Source organism: Vidua chalybeata, chromosome 2 (assembly GCF_026979565.1).
Source record: "Vidua chalybeata isolate OUT-0048 chromosome 2, bVidCha1 merged haplotype, whole genome shotgun sequence".
Lineage (NCBI taxonomy): Eukaryota > Metazoa > Chordata > Aves > Passeriformes > Viduidae > Vidua > Vidua chalybeata.
Window position 1 is genome coordinate 95,097,033 of NC_071531.1, and position 19,070 is coordinate 95,116,102.

Sequence of the window (19,070 nt, forward strand, 5' to 3'; positions counted from 1 at the left end):
AGGAAGGACAGATTAATGAAGGTTGCAGAAACATGACAGCTATTAACAGGGATAAACAGGATACCCCTGACCTCAACCACAGTTCCTGGATCAGATGCGTGTGCACGCCTCCATGCACACACGCACGTGTGTGCGGACACCACAGGACTCAGATTTTCCTGGCAAGTTGTCTGCTGCTGGCAAGATGAAGCAGTAACACTGCTGGCCCAGAGATGCTGAGCTGAGGACTAACACAGGCCAGCAAAGTCAAAGTGAAATTAGGTTTCAAAGTTCCAGTCCTAATTTTCCCCAAAAACAGAGTCATTCTCCTCATTGTTTCCATAACAGTAATATGTGCTTTTGACAAGCAATCTGCACTTGTTTTCACATCCAGACATTCTGTATTGGTTACACTCTGCTTGGAGGCAGAGACACTGGCTTTGGTCAGCTGAGACTGCAGCTTTTGTACATGATGCACCTCAGTACATGATGAAGTCTGCCATAACCTCTTTGTGCAACTCTGAAGGTTGCAAAGAACTCAGAAAACATTAACAGAACATAAAAAATAATTTAATTTTAAAAAAATTAATTCCAATACTGCCACGCTCAAAGCTCTCTTATTTTACAGTGCTGAGAAAGAAATACCTGTATAAGCAAAGGAGATGTTCTGAATTAGGGCAAATCTCATGAGTTACTCACATTGCAAATCCTACTTAGGTGCCTAAATAATAGCTGATTGCAAATATTTTTGTGAGAGTGGCCCTTAAACCTTAATCTTTGCCAACACACAGCTAAGGGCTATTGAAAGGCATCTCCTGACCTCTTTTAAAACTGAACAAGCGTCAGCTAAAGAAAACCTGGGATTTCTGGGAGACTTTCCAAAACTGAAAGCTAACAATGCCTGAAGCACTCACTGACATACTCTACGCTGAGGAACTTTTTCTTCTTACAAGCTGCTGTAATGTGTGCTTCATTCATGTAATGATTTTGTGCTTACATACCCCATAAAAACTTTTTATGAAAATAGCATCACTACTGACACTTGACAAACAAGGAGCATTTAATTCTTAATTTTATGGTCATTCACATGCATCCTTATGTCCCATCAGCAGCTCTTATGATGAAATTGTGTGTGGCTATCTTATCTATTGATCATCTCAGATATGGAGATGATTGCTAGGAATTATGCTGGGTATGGTGCCTATTGTTTCTGCATTTCATGCAACAAACAGTGTGTTTAGCATGAAAATCATCTGTACATCCAGGCAGGGAAGAAACTGCAATGTATAGTGAGGACTGCTTGTTTTTTTCTCTTTGATGGATCCCTAATTAACTGACTTTTCTTAGCTGATTGCCAAGGGGATATTCAATGCCTCTTCCTAAAAGACATAAAACAGAGAAGGAGATGATATAAAGAAGGAACACATATCCTCAATTCAAGGGCAGTTTTAAGCCTGAAGTCAAATTAAAGCTGACCTAATTGTTCAGCCTAAAGAAAAGAAAATTGATGAGCCCACAGATTTTTTTCAAAGAAAAAGGAATCATCTGTTTCCCATGTAGATAAGAAATGTAGTAATGGATTTCATTTATAGCAAGGGAACCTGGGGAAGATAGCTGAAAAACAGTAAGAAGAGTTTACCACTGGCACAGAATGTCTTGGTAGGATACAGATTCTTCTTCATCACAGGCTTTAGAGGGGCTTGTTAGCCAAGTAAATGTGAAATGTTAGCCAATTAAAAGTGGAATGTTCATCCCACACTTAGATGGGGAGATTGATTCACTGACTTCTAGACTGGTTTTCCTAAATTTCTGATTCTATGGCTTTTAGACTCTGCTATCCAAAGGCAAAAGCAAGCCATGGGAGCAAGAGAAACAAAGATGACTAGAAATAATGAAAACTGATGGGATTTTAGATTTTGCCTTTCTGATAGGGTGGAATTAATCTCATCCTAAAAGCTTTTTAAGCAACTTTAAAACATAAAGTGTAGACGAGAACAGCTACATCAGCCATACAGATACCTTTAGAGAAGCAAACCAGACATTTCTGGAGTATAATTCATACGAACAGTTCAAAAAATCCATTTTTCAACTGAGTCAACCAAGTATCTATCATCTACTTTGTCAGTAAGTCTGGTTTCTTTACTGGGAAAGATATCTACTGGGATTGGCTCAGTCCCAGGCAATTACCTACATGCAGCTACCTAGTGTTAGCTACAATGGATCCCAGTACAGGTGACTGGCTTCCCAACTTTGCCTCCTGCTCACCTCTAGTATCAGGAGTTCTGAACCCAGGTTACAAAACAATGGCATTCCTCTTCCTCCCTCAAAAGTAATTACCAAAGCTCAGAACCCTGATTATTTATATATTTCTTCTATCTACTTTTTTCCCCCATCTTCAAATTTTGCTTTTCTTTAGTCCTTCTGCTGCAAGACCTTAACTGTTACTCTCATCATCTGGATGAACCTGGAGGATACTGGAGGGATGTAGTGACAAACCAGCAGAGTGTTGCTTCAAAATGCTTTTCAGGGAAGCAGAGACAGGCTATACAAGCCTTGCACAGTTGGACAGCACTTCCTAATACTTGTAATATTCTTAGATTAACTCTGAGGAATGCACAGACACGCACTGTGATCATACAACTTCATTTGCCAAGCAAAACAAGTTAAAACCTCCTTTTTAAAAAATTATTTTCTCTCCAACTCTTGCTCCTGCTTAGAGAATGCTGACTAGATGCAGATCAGCTGGTACATCAGCAACTATTGGAAAGCAACCTAAACAAGTTCCCTGATATCAAACTCCTGAAAAAGAGACAGGAAAGTTGATGTACACTTCTCAAAGAAATAAGACACATAGTCTGAAATCTGGTTTTCTCCCCTTTCTTCATTCCTGCAGTCAAAAAAAAACAGTCAATGCTCATTGCATCTTTACCTGATAGAAAAGCAAACACTACAACAAATAGCTAAAGTTGTGTTATTCAGCACAGATTTTAAGGATTTTTTAAAGATCAGTACAAAATGGTTTTAAGCACCAAAGTTTCAGACAAAGATATTACTTACTCAAAGAGATGCTGATACATCAGACAAACAAAGACTAAGCAGAGTCAGGCTATGTCAGTACTTTGGCATTAGACCTCCAAAAACCAGCTACATACTTCTAAAAGGGACTTAGACCAATCTGTTGTCAGCATTTCTTGCATCCTTGCAAAAACTGCCACAGGGTTCACTGTGAGGAGCCACCAGTATCATCCTTCAGATGAAACAAATTAATCCAGACTACACAGTCAACTATCTGGGTGTCCTCTCCTTGAAGGCAAGGACCTCCATTCTGAGCACAAAGCCACCTGGTAAACTCCTTTGCTGGTCAAATGTCCCCCTCACTTTCCTAATTCCTAATTCTAAAAATGGCTAAAGCTACTTTTTCCACCATTGGTACATTTTGCCTTAGAGTCAACTACAGCGATTTCATTAATGCAAAGTGCAGATCTGGTGCTTTATTTTGATTTTTATTTCCATATTATAAAGTCCTCTAGAGGAACACAGAAGATGTTCTTGCTTCTGTCTGTGCCTGACATAAAAGGTCATTCCTGTGCCCAGAAGACATCTCCTTTTTCAGAATCATCCTTCAACTCAAGAGAGTCAGGTCTGCGCAAGTTGCCGCCTTCTGCTCCTACACAGGCTAACAGAGCATTTGTCAGGATCTGGGAAGACCAAGAGGCCCTCCAGCTTCACAGGTCAGAAAAATACAATTACACCATCTTGACATGTGAGAGCATAATTGCATCAAAAACCATGATGAAGTGGTGATGCTAAACAGATACACACATAATGACTGAAGTGGTTACTGCTGCAACAAAATCTTCTCTGACTGATTCTTTAGCCAAGTGTTCTTTCAGACCTTTGATAGTTTAAAACAATATTAGAGATTTTGATACCAATGGATTACAAAGATACCACGGACAGAGAAAGTGTGTAGGAGCAATAAAACTTTTGCTGTGTCTTGCTCTGCACAAAAATAAATTCAATGTTGTTGGCAGCTTTGTTTGTTTGAATGCACAAAGCCAATAGTTAGTTTTTTCTTCTTTTTCCTTAAAACTGTGATTCCCAAGTCAGGAATATTTTTTGTAACAATAACAGTATCTGAAAACAAAACATGTATTTTCCTTAGAGGGTTAGATACATTGATTTCATTATTGTATTAGTCAGACTCTGAAAAACAGAGAACTCATTAAATTTTCTCAGATGACTTTGTCTGCATTTGCTGATTACATTTATCTTCCATTTAGAATTGCATCTTTCTTTCTTTATCACATTACTTGTGAATCATTAACTAAATCTCAGTGGTAGATACTGGAAGCCTGAGAAATTGTGATAAAGAAACGGAATAAATTCGAAGCCAAAACACAAAAGGAATTCCACCAAACACGACTTTTCATACAATATCTGAAATTCAGGCAGAAATCAAGTTTTATGCTGCAATAGGCAGACAGCTTCATTGTTTCTTTTAATTCTCTTATTTTCAGTATTTTGAATTAAAATTTTTATTCTATTTCTGAAATCAAGCCAGGTGATACTGCTTTAGTTTAATTAGCATGATACGGAAATCTGCCCTTTACTCTCATTGCAAACATTTAAAAAATACATCTTACCGCTTTCATCCAGCAAGAAATCATCCTGGTAACGGAACTTTTCTGGTCCACATGCAATAAAAATGTCATCATCACCAAAAAAATCCTGAAGGCACATCACCTGCAAACAAAAAGGAAAGGAAGGCATTGTATGAAATACCTCACCATCAGAATTGTAACAATAAATCCCTCTTTGTCTCCATCTGCATGAAAATTCTTCACTTTTAATGGAATCAACAGGGCTTCATCTCCAGATAAATTTCAAAGCTGTGCTCTGACCATCTGTTACAAGTGAGAAACACTTTTATGGACACTGCAGGGAAAGATAAGACAAAAAGCCATAACTGTCAGATTTATTACATGACGCATCTGTGGTATGAGGTAAATGCCTTCTGTTTGTGCACAAGGTACCATTCAGTAGTTAGTGGGTAATTAATTTGCCTTTCAGTTCACATCTCCATCATTTGGCTGCAATGAAATAAGGTTACAGCTTTGTATGCAGAATGAAATGGAGTTATTTCAGCAAAATCTCTCTCTCAAACTCACATAGGTGAACTAAGCCTCCTTCACAAAGTCTCCCTCTATGCCAGAGTCAATGTGAAGTTCTCTTTGAAGGCACCAAGCTGAACAGTCAAGTCAGAAGAGCTGGGAATAATTCTTCTAATACTGAGTAAAAGGATAAGCTCTTTCTACTTCCATATGAACAGTCAGTATCACACTGGTGTGCTTTTATGTCCCTACAGGAGATTTTAGAGACTTTATTTCAGCCTTTCAGCATCTAAAGGAGGCTTGGAAGACAGGTGGGGAGCAGGCTTTTTAGTAGGGCTTGTTGCAAAAGGACAAGGGGTAATGGTTTTAAATTAAAAGAGGGTGGATATAAGGAGTAAGTTTTTTTACAGTAAGGGTAGTGAAACACTGGAACAGGTAGCCCAGAGAGGTGGTAGATGCTCCATCCCTGGAAACACTCTAAGTCAAGAGTTGGATGCTACTCTGAGCAACCTGATTTATTTGAAGATGTCCCTGCTCATGGCAGGGATGTTGCAACTAGGTGAGCTTTAAGTTCCTTCCAACCTAAATCATTCTATTCTACAATTTCCTTACAACAGCTTTTAGTTATTTTACAAGGCACTGCTTAACAATTCAATCTTTCCAATCATATTAAACAAAGAATCAGTGACTTTTACCAAAAACAGACTTCGGACTTACTGATACAGCTTTGATAAATTTTAAAAACAAATTAGATATCTATCCATCTTTAAAAAAAACCCACAAAGATACTTAATGAAATCTGTTCTCACTTCACATTTACAAGAAAATTCTAAAAGAGTAGGCTTGCTTAAATATTGTTATATCAAGTTTTGTAATTAAATAGTGCATTGATGTTTGAACAGGCTAATTTCACAAAGAGAGTTTCAAGTCTACAGTCAGCAAAGCAACACATCAAAAGCCTCTAAAAATTGACAATACAATTGAGAACAGTCCAGCTCATCTAAACAAGCCCCCTCAGAAAAAGCTTTCAAAATCTACAAAAACACAAGTGAAAGAATTACCTAATGAGACTTTGCCAGATTTTGGCATAAAAAGTATCCCATCAATCTGAAGTAACAAGTGTCTAGGGGTTATAAAATTCACACCATCATTCCCAGAAATATGCCTGAAGGCTTTGACATCCAGAACAGTTATGAGCATCAGCAGAAATGTCATGAAGAGGAAAATTAGAGGTACATGTCGTGACTTGCTTGTAGACTACTATTCATAATTAAAACAATTTTAAAGGTAGAACATTAGCAAATAGGAAAAAAAAAAAAACAGGAAACTGAGAGAACAACAACTAGATGAAATAAATACAAAAAAAAAAAAAAAAAAAAGACAAAGGTTCTTCCTAAATTATCTTTTCCTTAAGCAATCAATTTACTTTTCAATTCAGATCCACCACAACCCTATTTTTCTGACCATTGTCACCTTAACACTACACGCTACCTGAACATCAACATCAAAAATGTAAATATTTGGTAGAGCTTTTTACCATGTTCCTACTCAGTTTATGTTCTATTAGTGTATCAGCCTCAGCAACGTTTAAATAAACTCATTTGCTTCCCATCTTTCTTTTTTGTCCACAAGACATATCCTGCCTATCTTCCCACCCCATACTCCCACTGAACTTCAAACAGCTCTTCAGTCAAGTTCCTCTGAAATTGCCACCTCTCCCACTGCTTGTACAAAATTACTAATTTGCAGAATAACATTAAAAATCCCCTGATTTCCTTTTTGCTTCCCAAGTTTGACACACTTCTAGGGAGTGATGACTTTTACATTTGTCTTTATACCAAGCAGAATACATTTGAGACCAAAAAAAAAAAAAAAGGATTTAATAAAACCCAAAAATGCTCAGCTCTGCCCAGTGAAAAGGCTTTCTTTCAAGCCTAAACAAGACATTAAAATTCAGGTAGCAACACTTAACCAGGCTCAACTATACCTATTTTTAAAGCATCTCAGGTTCAGTCAGTGCAATTTAAATGCAAATAAGAAAGAAAATAGGATTAACACACAAAAAATAATTTGTGCTTAAATATCTTTGGGTTTTATTAAACTTTACACTTATAATTTAAAGTGTTATTATGCTTGCCTCTCTTCTCCTTGCCCTCAGTTTCATATTCTGTATGTAAAATTACAGCTTTTTTGCCTCCTGAAATTTTAATAATTTTGGAATTATAATTCTAGCTCTTAGAAAGGTTATAGCAAGATCACAACTTCCTTTCAGATCCATCTTCTTCCAGAGTAACTTCTCTTAAGGTTTCCAGTACCTTTTTATACTGCTATTGGAAGCCCTGAGATGTCCTTCATTGTCTGCATTTTCCATCCCTTCTGTCTCAGCATCCTTGCCCCTCTCTGCAAGTTCACACTCCTCAGCAGTTAAATTAAAAGGCATCTGACACATAGACAGCATCCCTCTTCCAGGCTTTTTTGGAGAGAATCTACAAACACTTTCTATTCACACCCAGTCATCAGTTAAGCAAGAGGACCTGCTTTTTATTACCCATTTTCACTTTTGGAGAACACAGCTCCTAAAAAGTTAGAGTTTAGAAGATCAAGAATTTTTATCACCTAAACTGGACCATACAAGTGTTTTAGAGGTCAGTGTGGTCTGTTGCATGTGATCAGCTTTAAAATTAGTAATTTTTTAAATTAGCAAATTTAAAAGTCCCTCGGACTTTTAAAATATAAAAAAAAAAGTCCCTTGGACTTTTCTGTTGTTTTCAAGGCACAGAATCCATCTTCCTTTTCACAAATAAAGTTTTATTTCTCACAAGGAGAAAAACAAAGTCAATGCAGGAGCAGTCAAACATGCACCTTAAACAAAGAGAAAATGAAAAAATATTGTCTGCCACACAAGTGGTATGAAATACTCAGTGACTCTTTTTAACAAAAACCTTTCTGATAAGGAGATGTCATTTAACATTAATGGTGTCTCTCTTAAACTTTGTAAGGGAATGAATAAATAACAGTAGCATTAGCAGAGGCCAGGGAGTGCTTGGATTGATGGTGAGAAAAACAAATTGATCACTAGTACAGGCTTTGGTTATAGGCAAGCCAAATAAATGAAACTCGATGACCTGGCCACAACCACAAAAAAACAGAGGAGGTAGAAGATTTCGTCAAGCCTGAAGTCCCCTAAGTAAGTTGTAAACAGTGAAGCCTGGATTCCACACAAATCATCATTGCCCTAGTAAACAACTCAAGACACCCACATGCCCTTCCAGTGGGAAACACAGGTGTCTACCTAGGAAGACCGCCACATTATTTTGTACCTCAGTAGCTGCTACTGCGCTTCAACCCTCTAGTCAAAGCAGCACAACAGCTCTGTCCCCAGAAGGGACCAGGGAGGGCCTGGATGGGCCAGGCACCCACAACTCCCACAGAAGCACAAAGCTTATCAGCAGAGCTGTCTCAGAAGAAGAACAGGGAGCAAGAGCAGCAAATTCGTCTTCCAGCCCAGCCTAAGGACTGGCTCTGCAGCATATACACTACATACCACAGGCATTTTGAAAAATTATCTTCACTTTTCCTTCTTTGTTTAAACAGGCAAGCATTTGGAACCAAGAGAAATCTCCTAACTACTATGGGGACTTTTCCTTTGACTGGCCTGAAGCACTGAAGTTCACCTCTTTGGAGATGGTCTCCTTCTTGTGGAGATCCTCCTTCTTATATATACAAAAGACATTAGAAATTCTGCTTCACATTGTGGAGGGCACATGGCCCAAGAAGAGCCAATACCTGGTTATATTCTCTCACCACAAGTAAGAAAGAGCAGTCAGAAGTGGTTTGGAGGAGCTGCAGAGGGAGAGAGGGAAAGGAGAACACAGGGGAAAAAGAGGAAAAGGGAGAGAAAGAAGAGGGAGGGAATCAAGGAGGGAGAGAGGGATGGAGAGAGTGATTGGATCAATCCTTTCAGTAAAAGCATGAAATGAAAGTTACAGATGCAATCCTCTTTTATAACTGCTGTACTCTGACTGTATTCAGGGACTTTTAAAATTCCCATTTTAAAACACATCCACAAAAAAAAAAAAAAAACCCAGAACTAAATTCTTTGTGTGTATCAGTCACAGCAAATTGAATTATTTTCTATTCTTTTAAAGTTGACCACACACCAAGTTAATTCAGAAACACTGATATTTTTGAATAAAAAGATATTCAGAAAACTTATTTTTCCACTGCATTCAGGAACATTTCATAGCACCAGCACATTACAGCACAACCACCATGATTGCTGTCTCACTTCTTTGTTACAATTTCCATAGTGCTGGGTTCTTGGATAGAAAAGAAGGAGGGTGTGTTTCTCTTCTTTCAATAACAACTTAATTTGACTTAAAGCTGAAAGCTGTTTTGGATGAGGAATGAGACAAGCTGGCATGTCCTCAGGCATCATGGCTGTTGGAGAGCTGGAAAGAAAAGTGATGACAAAGAAATGAGGTGGTTAAAGCAATAAAGATGCAGAAGGCCCTAAGGAGAACTCAAGTGATAAGTGGGTATAGGGTTTTATGAAAAGCAAAAGAGAAGTGAAACTTGGCAAAAGGAAAATATGAAGCATTAAGGAAGAAGGAGACATAGGCTACCAGCCAGGAGCACACACAGAGGGTGACAGAGAGGTAATTGAGGCTGGTGAGAAAGGTACAGTCCAAAGGAGGGGGCAGGCAGAGAGTCAGTGGCAATTGCCTTCCAGACTTCACCCCATGATCAGCGAGATGGGAAGTTTGAAATCTGTTTTAAAGTAGCCTTTTTGAACCTTAAACAATCTCATGTTGAGCTTGATTACCATTTCTCTGATAGCGAAAAAAGACACTAAAAAATGTTTTATCCTTGGAAAAACCTCAGTGTTTAAATGACTCATGATTTTAGGACTCTGACTCATTAATTCTGTGTCAAGTTTTATGAGTTTTATTACAGAGCTTGTTTTCATTTTCCTGCTACTTTTGGCTCACTCAGACTCAATGTTTAATTCTTAGGCAGATCTCTTCAGTTATTCATGTCAAAGGAGCTCACTATACCTCTCTACTACTATTTTTCTTTTTTTTATTTTGCCTCTGGCTGATTTTTCAAGTTAAAAAAAATATAATATTCAATTTGATCTTCAGTGGTATTCTCCCTTCATTTTTCTCCTTTGCCAAACTGCATTTTCCACTAACCACTAGCTTTGCAGTACTTACCCACTCTTTATCTATTGCTTCCTGGAGGAATATCTCAGATACTGAATTTATCTCGCTGACATCTATCCTGGGAGTCAGTAACAAGTCTCATGATAGCTATGAATATTCCTGAGAGCTTATAAATAATAAAATCACTAAACAGTTTGGGTTCCAAAGGACCTTGAAGTTCCTCTGGTCCAACTCCTTGAGTAGGGACATCTTCCACTAGATCAGCTGCTTAGAGCCCTGCCACTGGTCTTTGACATCTCCAGGGGTGATGTGGCATCCATAACTTCTCTGGGCAACCTGTGCCAGTGCCTCACCACCCTCACAGTAAAGAATTTCTTTCTAATAGCTAATCTAAACCTACCCTTTTTTAGTTTAAAAAAATATTTCAAACCATTTAAAACCCTATGTCCTATTGCAACAGGCCCTGCTACGAAGTTTGTCCCCAGATTTCTTGCAGGCCTCCTTTATGTTCTCAAAGGTTCTATAAGGTTTGCCCAGGGCTTTCCCTTCTCCATGCTCAACAACCCCCACCCTCTTAGTCTTTCTTCATATGGTAAGTGCTCCAGCCCTCTGATCATTTTTGTGGCACTCCCCTGCAGGCCTCAGGACAGCGGAGTAGAGGGGGAAAATCACTTCCTAAACCTTGCAGAAATGCAGTATCAGAAGAGACCTCCTGTATTACTCCATTTATCTCCCAGCAGCTCATATTAGCTTTCCCAGTGCTTTGTTCAGTTTTGTACCATACTGCTTATTTATTGTGTAGAGCTCCCCTCAGAAGACAGGCCAGTAAAACAATCAACTGTTACTCACACAGAAAGATTTCACAGCTTCATGAAAATCAGAAATTAATCATTCCATACTCTTTTTCAGGTAATTTCTGTGAAATGAGAAATCCAAGCATATCAATAAGGTCTTTGGAGAAGGGGAAAGAAAAATACCCGTTCTTTCTAAATACATTTGGTAGCAAGTCTCTTTTTTTTTCTTCCCTTTCCTCAAGGAACCTCAGGCCCTCCCTTCTTTCTGAGGAAAAGGAATTATACCTCAGCTGGAATTCACAGACCATCACATTTGAATATTTCCTTCAAGGTTAAGGTAAGTCTATTTCTCTTCCTTTTGGCTCAGGCTCTGAGGCTTTTATTCATACCCTTTCACATTTATCTGTCATTACACACATGCCATTTCTGGAGAGCCAGTCACCTACAAAAAATTTAATTTATCATCAGTGTATATGCACTTCCTCTCTCAGCTTCTGATCCAAGCTCTCTCCTCAGGTGGTGGCTTAGCTGAAACCATTGGGAAGTATCTGCTACACATTCCCGAAGTGAAACGGCACCAAATTCATTCTTTGCTGTTGGAGTGAAATCTCCATGGTGACAACTGCATCGTCAAGCTGTGAGAGCTTTTCAGTGAAGAAGAGCATTTTATCATGAGATTCTCATTACAAGAGTGCCCTCTGTAAATGAAGAGAAGATGGTACCGTGGGGATTTCTATAAATGAAGAGATGTTACTGCAGGGGCTTGAGCTGGCTGGAGCTGCTCTTTGCCAATTGGCACGTGTGGCCACATTGCAGATTAATGCCTCTCACTGTGTGTGTGTGCCCCCCCACAGCAGATGAACACAAGACACCATCATAGTTAAAAACACATGAATTTTCATCCTCAAAAGCAGAGGGAAAGCAAGCCAGCATCCCTGTGCCCTGGGGAGTCCTGCTTCACCTGCCTCACACACATTGTCCCCTCAGCTGCGTGTTGGTCAGTGCTGGCTCAGAATCCACTGCTCTTCATTTTGCTTCCTCTGCCACCAATACAGAGGTTTCTCTCCCTTTCTGACTGCTGAAGATGCGGTATCAGTCTACTTCTACAAAGTGTGTATTGATCAACATCCATTCTGTGAAATACATAGCTCAGCCTGTATGATCTTTATCAGACTTGGCAAAAAAACTAACAGAAGAATCACCTACTTTCTTCAGTTAAAATATGTACTCAGTAAAATATGACTGTCTTGGTCAGTAAAGTATTTCAAAAGGAGAAGTAAACCTTTCCATTCTATGCTTTATACACTAATCTTAATATACTGTTTTACTTCACTATTTTACTTTTCTGGTTTGCACTAAATGATAGCACACCTAGAAAACAGTCAAATTAGGTTTTTCAAATGTCCCATCACATTCCTGTTGAGAAACAAGTTCACTTTGTGACAAGCCCTTCTTAAAAGCTTTCACCTTAATCCTTTAAAATTCAGATAGAGATAGCAGAAAGTTTGCAGTTCTGATGCACAGTAACTACTACACTTTGGCTCAAAACATCATGTGAAACCTAAATAATTTCTCTGTTAGACTCTAATTTAGTAAATAAGTTTCTTTGTCAGAGAAATTGAGGAAAGCAACAGACACCTCATGGGCTTATGTGTGACTGCAATACTGAGAAGCATTCAGATTAATTAAAGGTTTCTCTACAGGAACCACCAACACGGCCACTTGAGATGACTCCTGTCAAAAACTGCTTCATGGCAGACAGGACAAAAGCCATGAGAATGTGGCTTTTGCATTGGAGATGAATCCTGCTAGTCACCATAAAATCCCACAGCAACTGCACAACAGATCAGCACACTTGTGATGGACAATTTAAACACTAGAACAAAGTTTGTACAGGAACAGAGAAGAAGAAACTCTCCTCACACATTTAAAATAAATTCACGTTAAACAGAGGATGTTTCTTCAAGACAATCAGACATTGACAGATGTTACCTCAGCCATCAGGATGGCTGATTTAACAGCAGAAGATATAACTAATGGGCCAATGGAAAAATAGTTAAGGCTTGATAGCAGAGTTCAACTAGATGTGGATTTTTTTTTTTCCCTCCGCCACATTCATGTATTTTCCCTCACGAGCTGCAATACAACACTACCGTTTAGTGGCCAGACGTGCCAAGTGCGGACTCCAGCAGCCCACCTGGATTTTTTCTCCAAACAGGTAGCAACTATTTGCTAACATTGTATTCACATAACCCTAAGAAAAAGGAAATTAATATTACTCTAATTTCTGATCACTTAGCAAAATCATCTCCTTGACTTCAGGTGCTTGAATAAGGCCTTGTTAGAGGTACTAAAATAGTTTTGGAGACTGACTTTCAGAATATGTATGTACAAGGGAAACAACTCACCCAGCCTGAAAAGCCACTTGAAAAGCTGGGTTTTGCTGAAAAAGATACCATACCCCTGTGAGCTTTTTATTTTTTTTATTATGACTGAATTCTGCTCTAAAATACTCAGAAAAACTAAGCACAGAATATGTTGTCCGTGATTTAAGGAGCAAGGAATCCTACTATGGCTAATATCCTCTTTGTCAAGATGGTGTGTACTTTTACTTTATCATTCACATAATTGTACTCCTGCAACTGCACTTGCACAAAAGCAGCTGGTTTCAGAGCAGTCTCTTAAACTATCTTAAGCACTGGTCAGTATGTTCTTCAAAAAAAGACTGACATTTGCAAGATCATCATTTGAAGGAGGCCTTTGTATGAATTTCTTTCTTATAAAAGAAAACTCCACAACTTGAAGGCCATGCAGTAAAAAACCCAAACTGCTCTTCAATCATGTTATAAGTGAAAATATTATTTTTTACCTCTGTTGGAATAACACTACTTCCTAGAATACGACTGCAGATATACTAAAAAAAAATTAAATCCACAGTTTTGCTCTGTTTGCTGTGAACAGCAGAGCACTGGCCTACTATCTCATGTCAGTGTTCAAAGTTTTTCAAACATAAAAACAACCAATTATGAATTTTTATTGTTCATATTTCATGACAAACTGTCACTGATGATCCTTCTAGTTGCTTAGAGCAGCTAAATGAGAAGGCAGAGCCCAGCTAGGTGAAACAAATTCATTCAAAAGAAAAATGCAGACAGGTGCCAATTTCTGAAAATTGTAATTACAGGTTTGGAGATAAGAAGAAAATATCTTTCAAAAGTACAGACAAAAAGTAAAAGACAGAAGTAAAGACAGAAGTAAAGACAAAAATGTCTTTCAGGGCAAGCGTCTAGTGCTAGGTGAAATGAATCACTTTGCTCAGTCATGTTCACTGTGTTTAGTAAATGCATTGTATTGGCCCATTACCTGAAACAGTAATTAGAGTGCCTACTGCTTCTGAAGTAGTTTGATTGCATTTCATCCATAAATCTCAAAAATAAGGTGCACACAATCAATGTTTCTCAAAAACCACTTTTCCAAAATACCTGCATACCAGTAAAGCTTTCTGATTGCAATTCTCCCTGAAATCAATACAATTTTCCAACAAAAGGCATTCTCATCATTTCACCTGAAAGTGTACAACACTTATTTCCATTTTCAAGTAAAAGAGCTATCAAATGCATGCTATAAGGCAAGTATGAATCCTTGAATTAACTGTTAGAAACAGAAGCATTTGATTAATTTTTTACCTCTGTCCACTATGTATTTTTCTAGAGGTTTGCTTATTTTTGTGAAGTTCTGCTTAGCAGGAGGTTGCAAGCTGGGTCCTGGTCTGCTTGACTGGCCAGATGCTCCTCTCTGCCTTCCCAGCTGGGAACTGTGGGGGCAAGCTGCAATCATTTTTTGAGACACTGGGGGATCACACAGCCTTCCCCTGGAGACTGCAGAAAACACATCTTCTCTGGAAATTGGTCCAAATAAAATTTACTGGCTGCCTTGATCCAAATCCAGATGGAAAGCTTTGATTGGTAATTTTGCGTTAGGTACTGCAATCCCTCTATAAGAGAAATTGTATTTTATATATATATATCGCTGAGTGATAAATGAAAAGCTCAAAGTTATAGTCTACACACCATTATGAAAGCATCCAATTTAGAGATTACCATGACAATAGGTGGCATTCCAGGAGCAGTTTCCTGAAAGACTTTTAAAACCATGATTTTCTTTTGTCTTTCAATTCAGAGCAACCTGCCTCAGCACAGCGTTGTCAAATGTGGGAACACTTCTGGCTTTCTTGCTCTTGTGAGAGAGTGTGCACTACAGAAGCAGTGTGAAGCATGACATTTGTAAGAGTTAATATCTGAACCAAACCCATCACACCTTATGCCTGCAGCAGAACCAGATTTCAACCACCAATTTCAAGTAGCAGGTGGACTGTGCAAAAAATATATAGCTACCCTAATGCATTTAGAGAGTTATTTTCCCTTCTTTGAAAATATTTTAATTCCAAAATCCCAGTGTATCACCTTAATATCCATGACAGAGTGTTCTCATGTTAGCTTACTGACTAATGGTGGACTCTGGTGATAATGCCATAAACTCCATTTCTTTCAGGCATAATCATTCATAAAATGCATGCAGGATAGCACTCCATCATAAACTGCCTGGAACATAAGTGAGATGTGTAATGGCTTTTGGCTGCATACACATGCTAACTTAAGGCCCAGCATGCAACACAGAAAAAAAAAGCGACATGGTTGAATTCTGAAAAAAAAGGAGGAAAAGGAAAAACAGATGTCAGGGTTTCAACAAGTCACTGCACACTGCAGCTGGAACCAGTACAAAAAAAGCACAAGTATGCTGATAATGTAGCATTTCATGTAACGATAAGGGTAATAAAATAGCACAAAATGCAAAAGCTCAAATGGTTAAGCACCTTCCTCAAATTCCAGAGGGCCAGTTGGGCTGAACAGTAATAGTAATCCTTTCAATAACCAGATTAAATGATTCAACCATTAAAGCTCTTTATGCTCAAGAAAAGTGAAAATTGAGTGATTCCCTTTCTTCTAAGTGCAGAATATGGACAATAAATCTAAAATCCAATCCAAACAGACATGCAGACACACATTATCTCATTACCATCACTCTTGAAACTATTTGGCAATAGTTTCCATTATTACAACAGATGTTAACAAGATGAATAGAGAGCATGTTAAATAAACATTAATATTAATATGTAAGTGTCTATGCAGCAAAGCCACTGTTCAAATTATTTATTTCCCCAAGAGCATTTCTTCGAAAATTAATCAGGGAATTTTTCTTGCTAATAACTATTAAAAATTCAAGGTATTTCCATTGACAAAGACTGTATCATTCAGAAAAAAACACTAAGCAATGTAAACATGGTCTACATGTGTAATCTTTACTCTGGTGGAGTGATTCATGTAATTGCCATTCTCCCTGGGCTTTGGCTCCTTAGGACACAGCAGCAGAGGTAGGAAATGTGCAGAGGGAGAATCCAACCTACAGAAATTTACAATGTGAAACAGTTCAAAAGCTTAAGGATAAAGAAAGAGCAGACATACTAATCACAAAAACCTGGAATTTTATGTCCAGCTCTGTGAAGAGACACCTTGGTCAGAACACTGCCTCGACATCACAGGCAGACTGGTTACAATTGTTGAGATTTCTCAGGCATGCTGAACATGGAGATTGCTTTCTCATGTAAGAGTTTCTTACTGGAACACAGCCTGTTGCTTGTGAGTGCTTCAGTACAGCAAGTCCTGGGACATTACTAAATCTAGCAAGCAAAAAATAAGCAGAGTTTATAAATCCATGAATATGACATGAACCATCAGGATCAGAGCTGACAAAAAAGAAAGCAAGAAAAACCTGAGGCAAACAACTGGAAAAAGGATTTTTAAAGTACTGCTACACACAGAGTCACAACTGACTTCTGAAAGATCTGAGAATTAAAAAGAAATCTGCTAAAATGTAATCAGTGTAAGCTTCAGATAAATCCCCGCCAGCAAAACATATAATAAATTAATGTTACAATGAGAGTAGAAGAAGAGTTTTCTCAAGCACATCTGAAAGTTCCAGCATAGAAAAGAATTCCTTCAAAATCCCTTCTACTTCGCTAGAAAAACTTTTTTTTTAATATTTAAGCTATAAACTGTGAAAGGAGGTACTTTTATGAAGAATCAATATCCAGAGCCATTGATTTTAAGATTAAAATTATTACAATATACTAGTACTATATCTTCAAAACTACTTGTTGTCTAAGAAAATGTAAATGAAATTTCTTTGCTGCCATATAACCCTTCCACATTCATCACTAACCTGACTGCTGTGTATTTATAGATTGCACAAGCCAAAAGCATTGCATTCATGCTTAATTTCATCTGTGCACGCTTAGGTTGACTTATTTTAAGCTGTAGCATAGCTTAGAGGAAACACGTGGAGATGTAGTAAGTACCAAAGGAATTTGTTTTGATTATTTTTGACATAATAAGATGCATCAAACTGACACCCTGATGCAGATGCACAACTCTGGTGGCAGTGCAGCATCACTCAAATGCAAAAGCCATACCAAAAATACCTGCCAGATGTGTTTGGAAATGTTATGCTATTTAACAAACATTCGAAGACTTGACTCAAACCCTAAATGAAATCAAAAAGATGAAGCAATCTATGCTCAGGCAGTGCAGCCCCAAATAACTTGTTGAACTGGAGGTCCAGAAGCTCAGCAAGTTATTAATCTGTTAGGCTGTTCCTTACAAAACTTTATAATCTTCTGAATTGTACCCCCTGTGTTCTGATTCTACTACCTGTTATGAACTCAATAGCCTTCAGCTACAAATCCTTTACTTCTAAGATCCTACATCTCATAGGGAATGATGTGATAAAGCAACATGAAAGAAATCACATTACAAAATGTAGGAGAATTTAGCACATTTGCAATTCAGAAGGCTGCTAGGCACAGATAAGTTCTAAAGCAAAATACAATTACAGAAAATAGCACCACGTTGGAAAGGGAAATTTGCACCAAAAGCAATTTCACCTGTGATAACACCTTGCTGTGCATCTGAATTTCCTTTTCACTTACTGAAGCTCTTTTGCAGCACAAAGGCCCAGATCCCCAGGACAGCCAGTCTCCACACAGCACCCAACTTCATTTTTTGCATCCAAAACAGCCCAGGAAATATATATATATTCTCTACACATATATACCTGTGTCTACACATCCCATGTGTATCAATATAAACTGATCTAAAAATCCCGGGATCAATTTTGTAGCTGCCAACATAATGAACCAGAAAATGTCTCGCCTATTAAAAAAAAAAAAAAAAAAAAAAAAAAAAGAAGAAGGTTTGTCCAATCAGGTTCTCTCTTCTCTCTCCTGCACTTGCATTTGGGTTTGGTGGTGGTGGTTTGGGGAGTTTTTGGGTGTTTTGTTAACAGAGAAATTGAAAGAAATAGGTTGCCAGCTCAGAAGCAAAGCAGAGGAAAAGGTAAATATCCTAACCACCTGAGAGCAAAGATGGAGCTGCGGATATGCTAATTGTTAAATCTGTGTCATTTGTGCAACACTAAAAAAAAATTAATTACCAAGTGAGGCAAAAGCAGAAAGAAGGAACTGAATACACAGCCCACACAGTCACAGATGGTGACACACTCTGATGGGGATGGAAGCAATTATGAGCCAGTCTTAGTCCTGGGACTATTCAAGGTGTCCTTGAATGATATTCACAAACATTAGGCACGTGACAGAGGATAAGCACTCTCATATTAATGGCACAGCTCCAATTACTCCAAATGGTTTCATTAGTTTGGAAGTGTTGTTAACTCCTTTCAGCAAGTGCAGGTAGTGCTTAAAAAAAGAGAGGACTTTCTTTCTTAAAAGATAGTGCAGTAATAACTTGATGTTGGAATCCAAATCTTAAGTCTTTTTATTGCTTAAAGGAAAACCTGAATATGGGGAATGTGAACACAGAAAATCACTGTCACAACCAAGCCTGCAGAGTGCTGCCATGTGCTTTAAAATTGTTCAAGAGCTCTGGGCATACTTACCCTTCTCA

General features: G+C 38.2%; 1 protein-coding gene across 3 annotated transcripts in view; it reads right to left on the reverse strand.

The window, feature by feature from the left end:
- Positions 1-19,070, reverse strand: part of DCLK1 (doublecortin like kinase 1) — a 237,329-nt gene that overhangs the window by 118,057 nt on the left and 100,202 nt on the right. For all 3 annotated transcript variants that reach the window (XM_053934574.1, XM_053934575.1, XM_053934578.1), the window contains exon 4: positions 4,626-4,725. In XM_053934574.1, the coding sequence (XP_053790549.1) occupies positions 4,626-4,725 (100 nt within the window). The remainder of the gene's footprint in view (positions 1-4,625; positions 4,726-19,070) is intronic.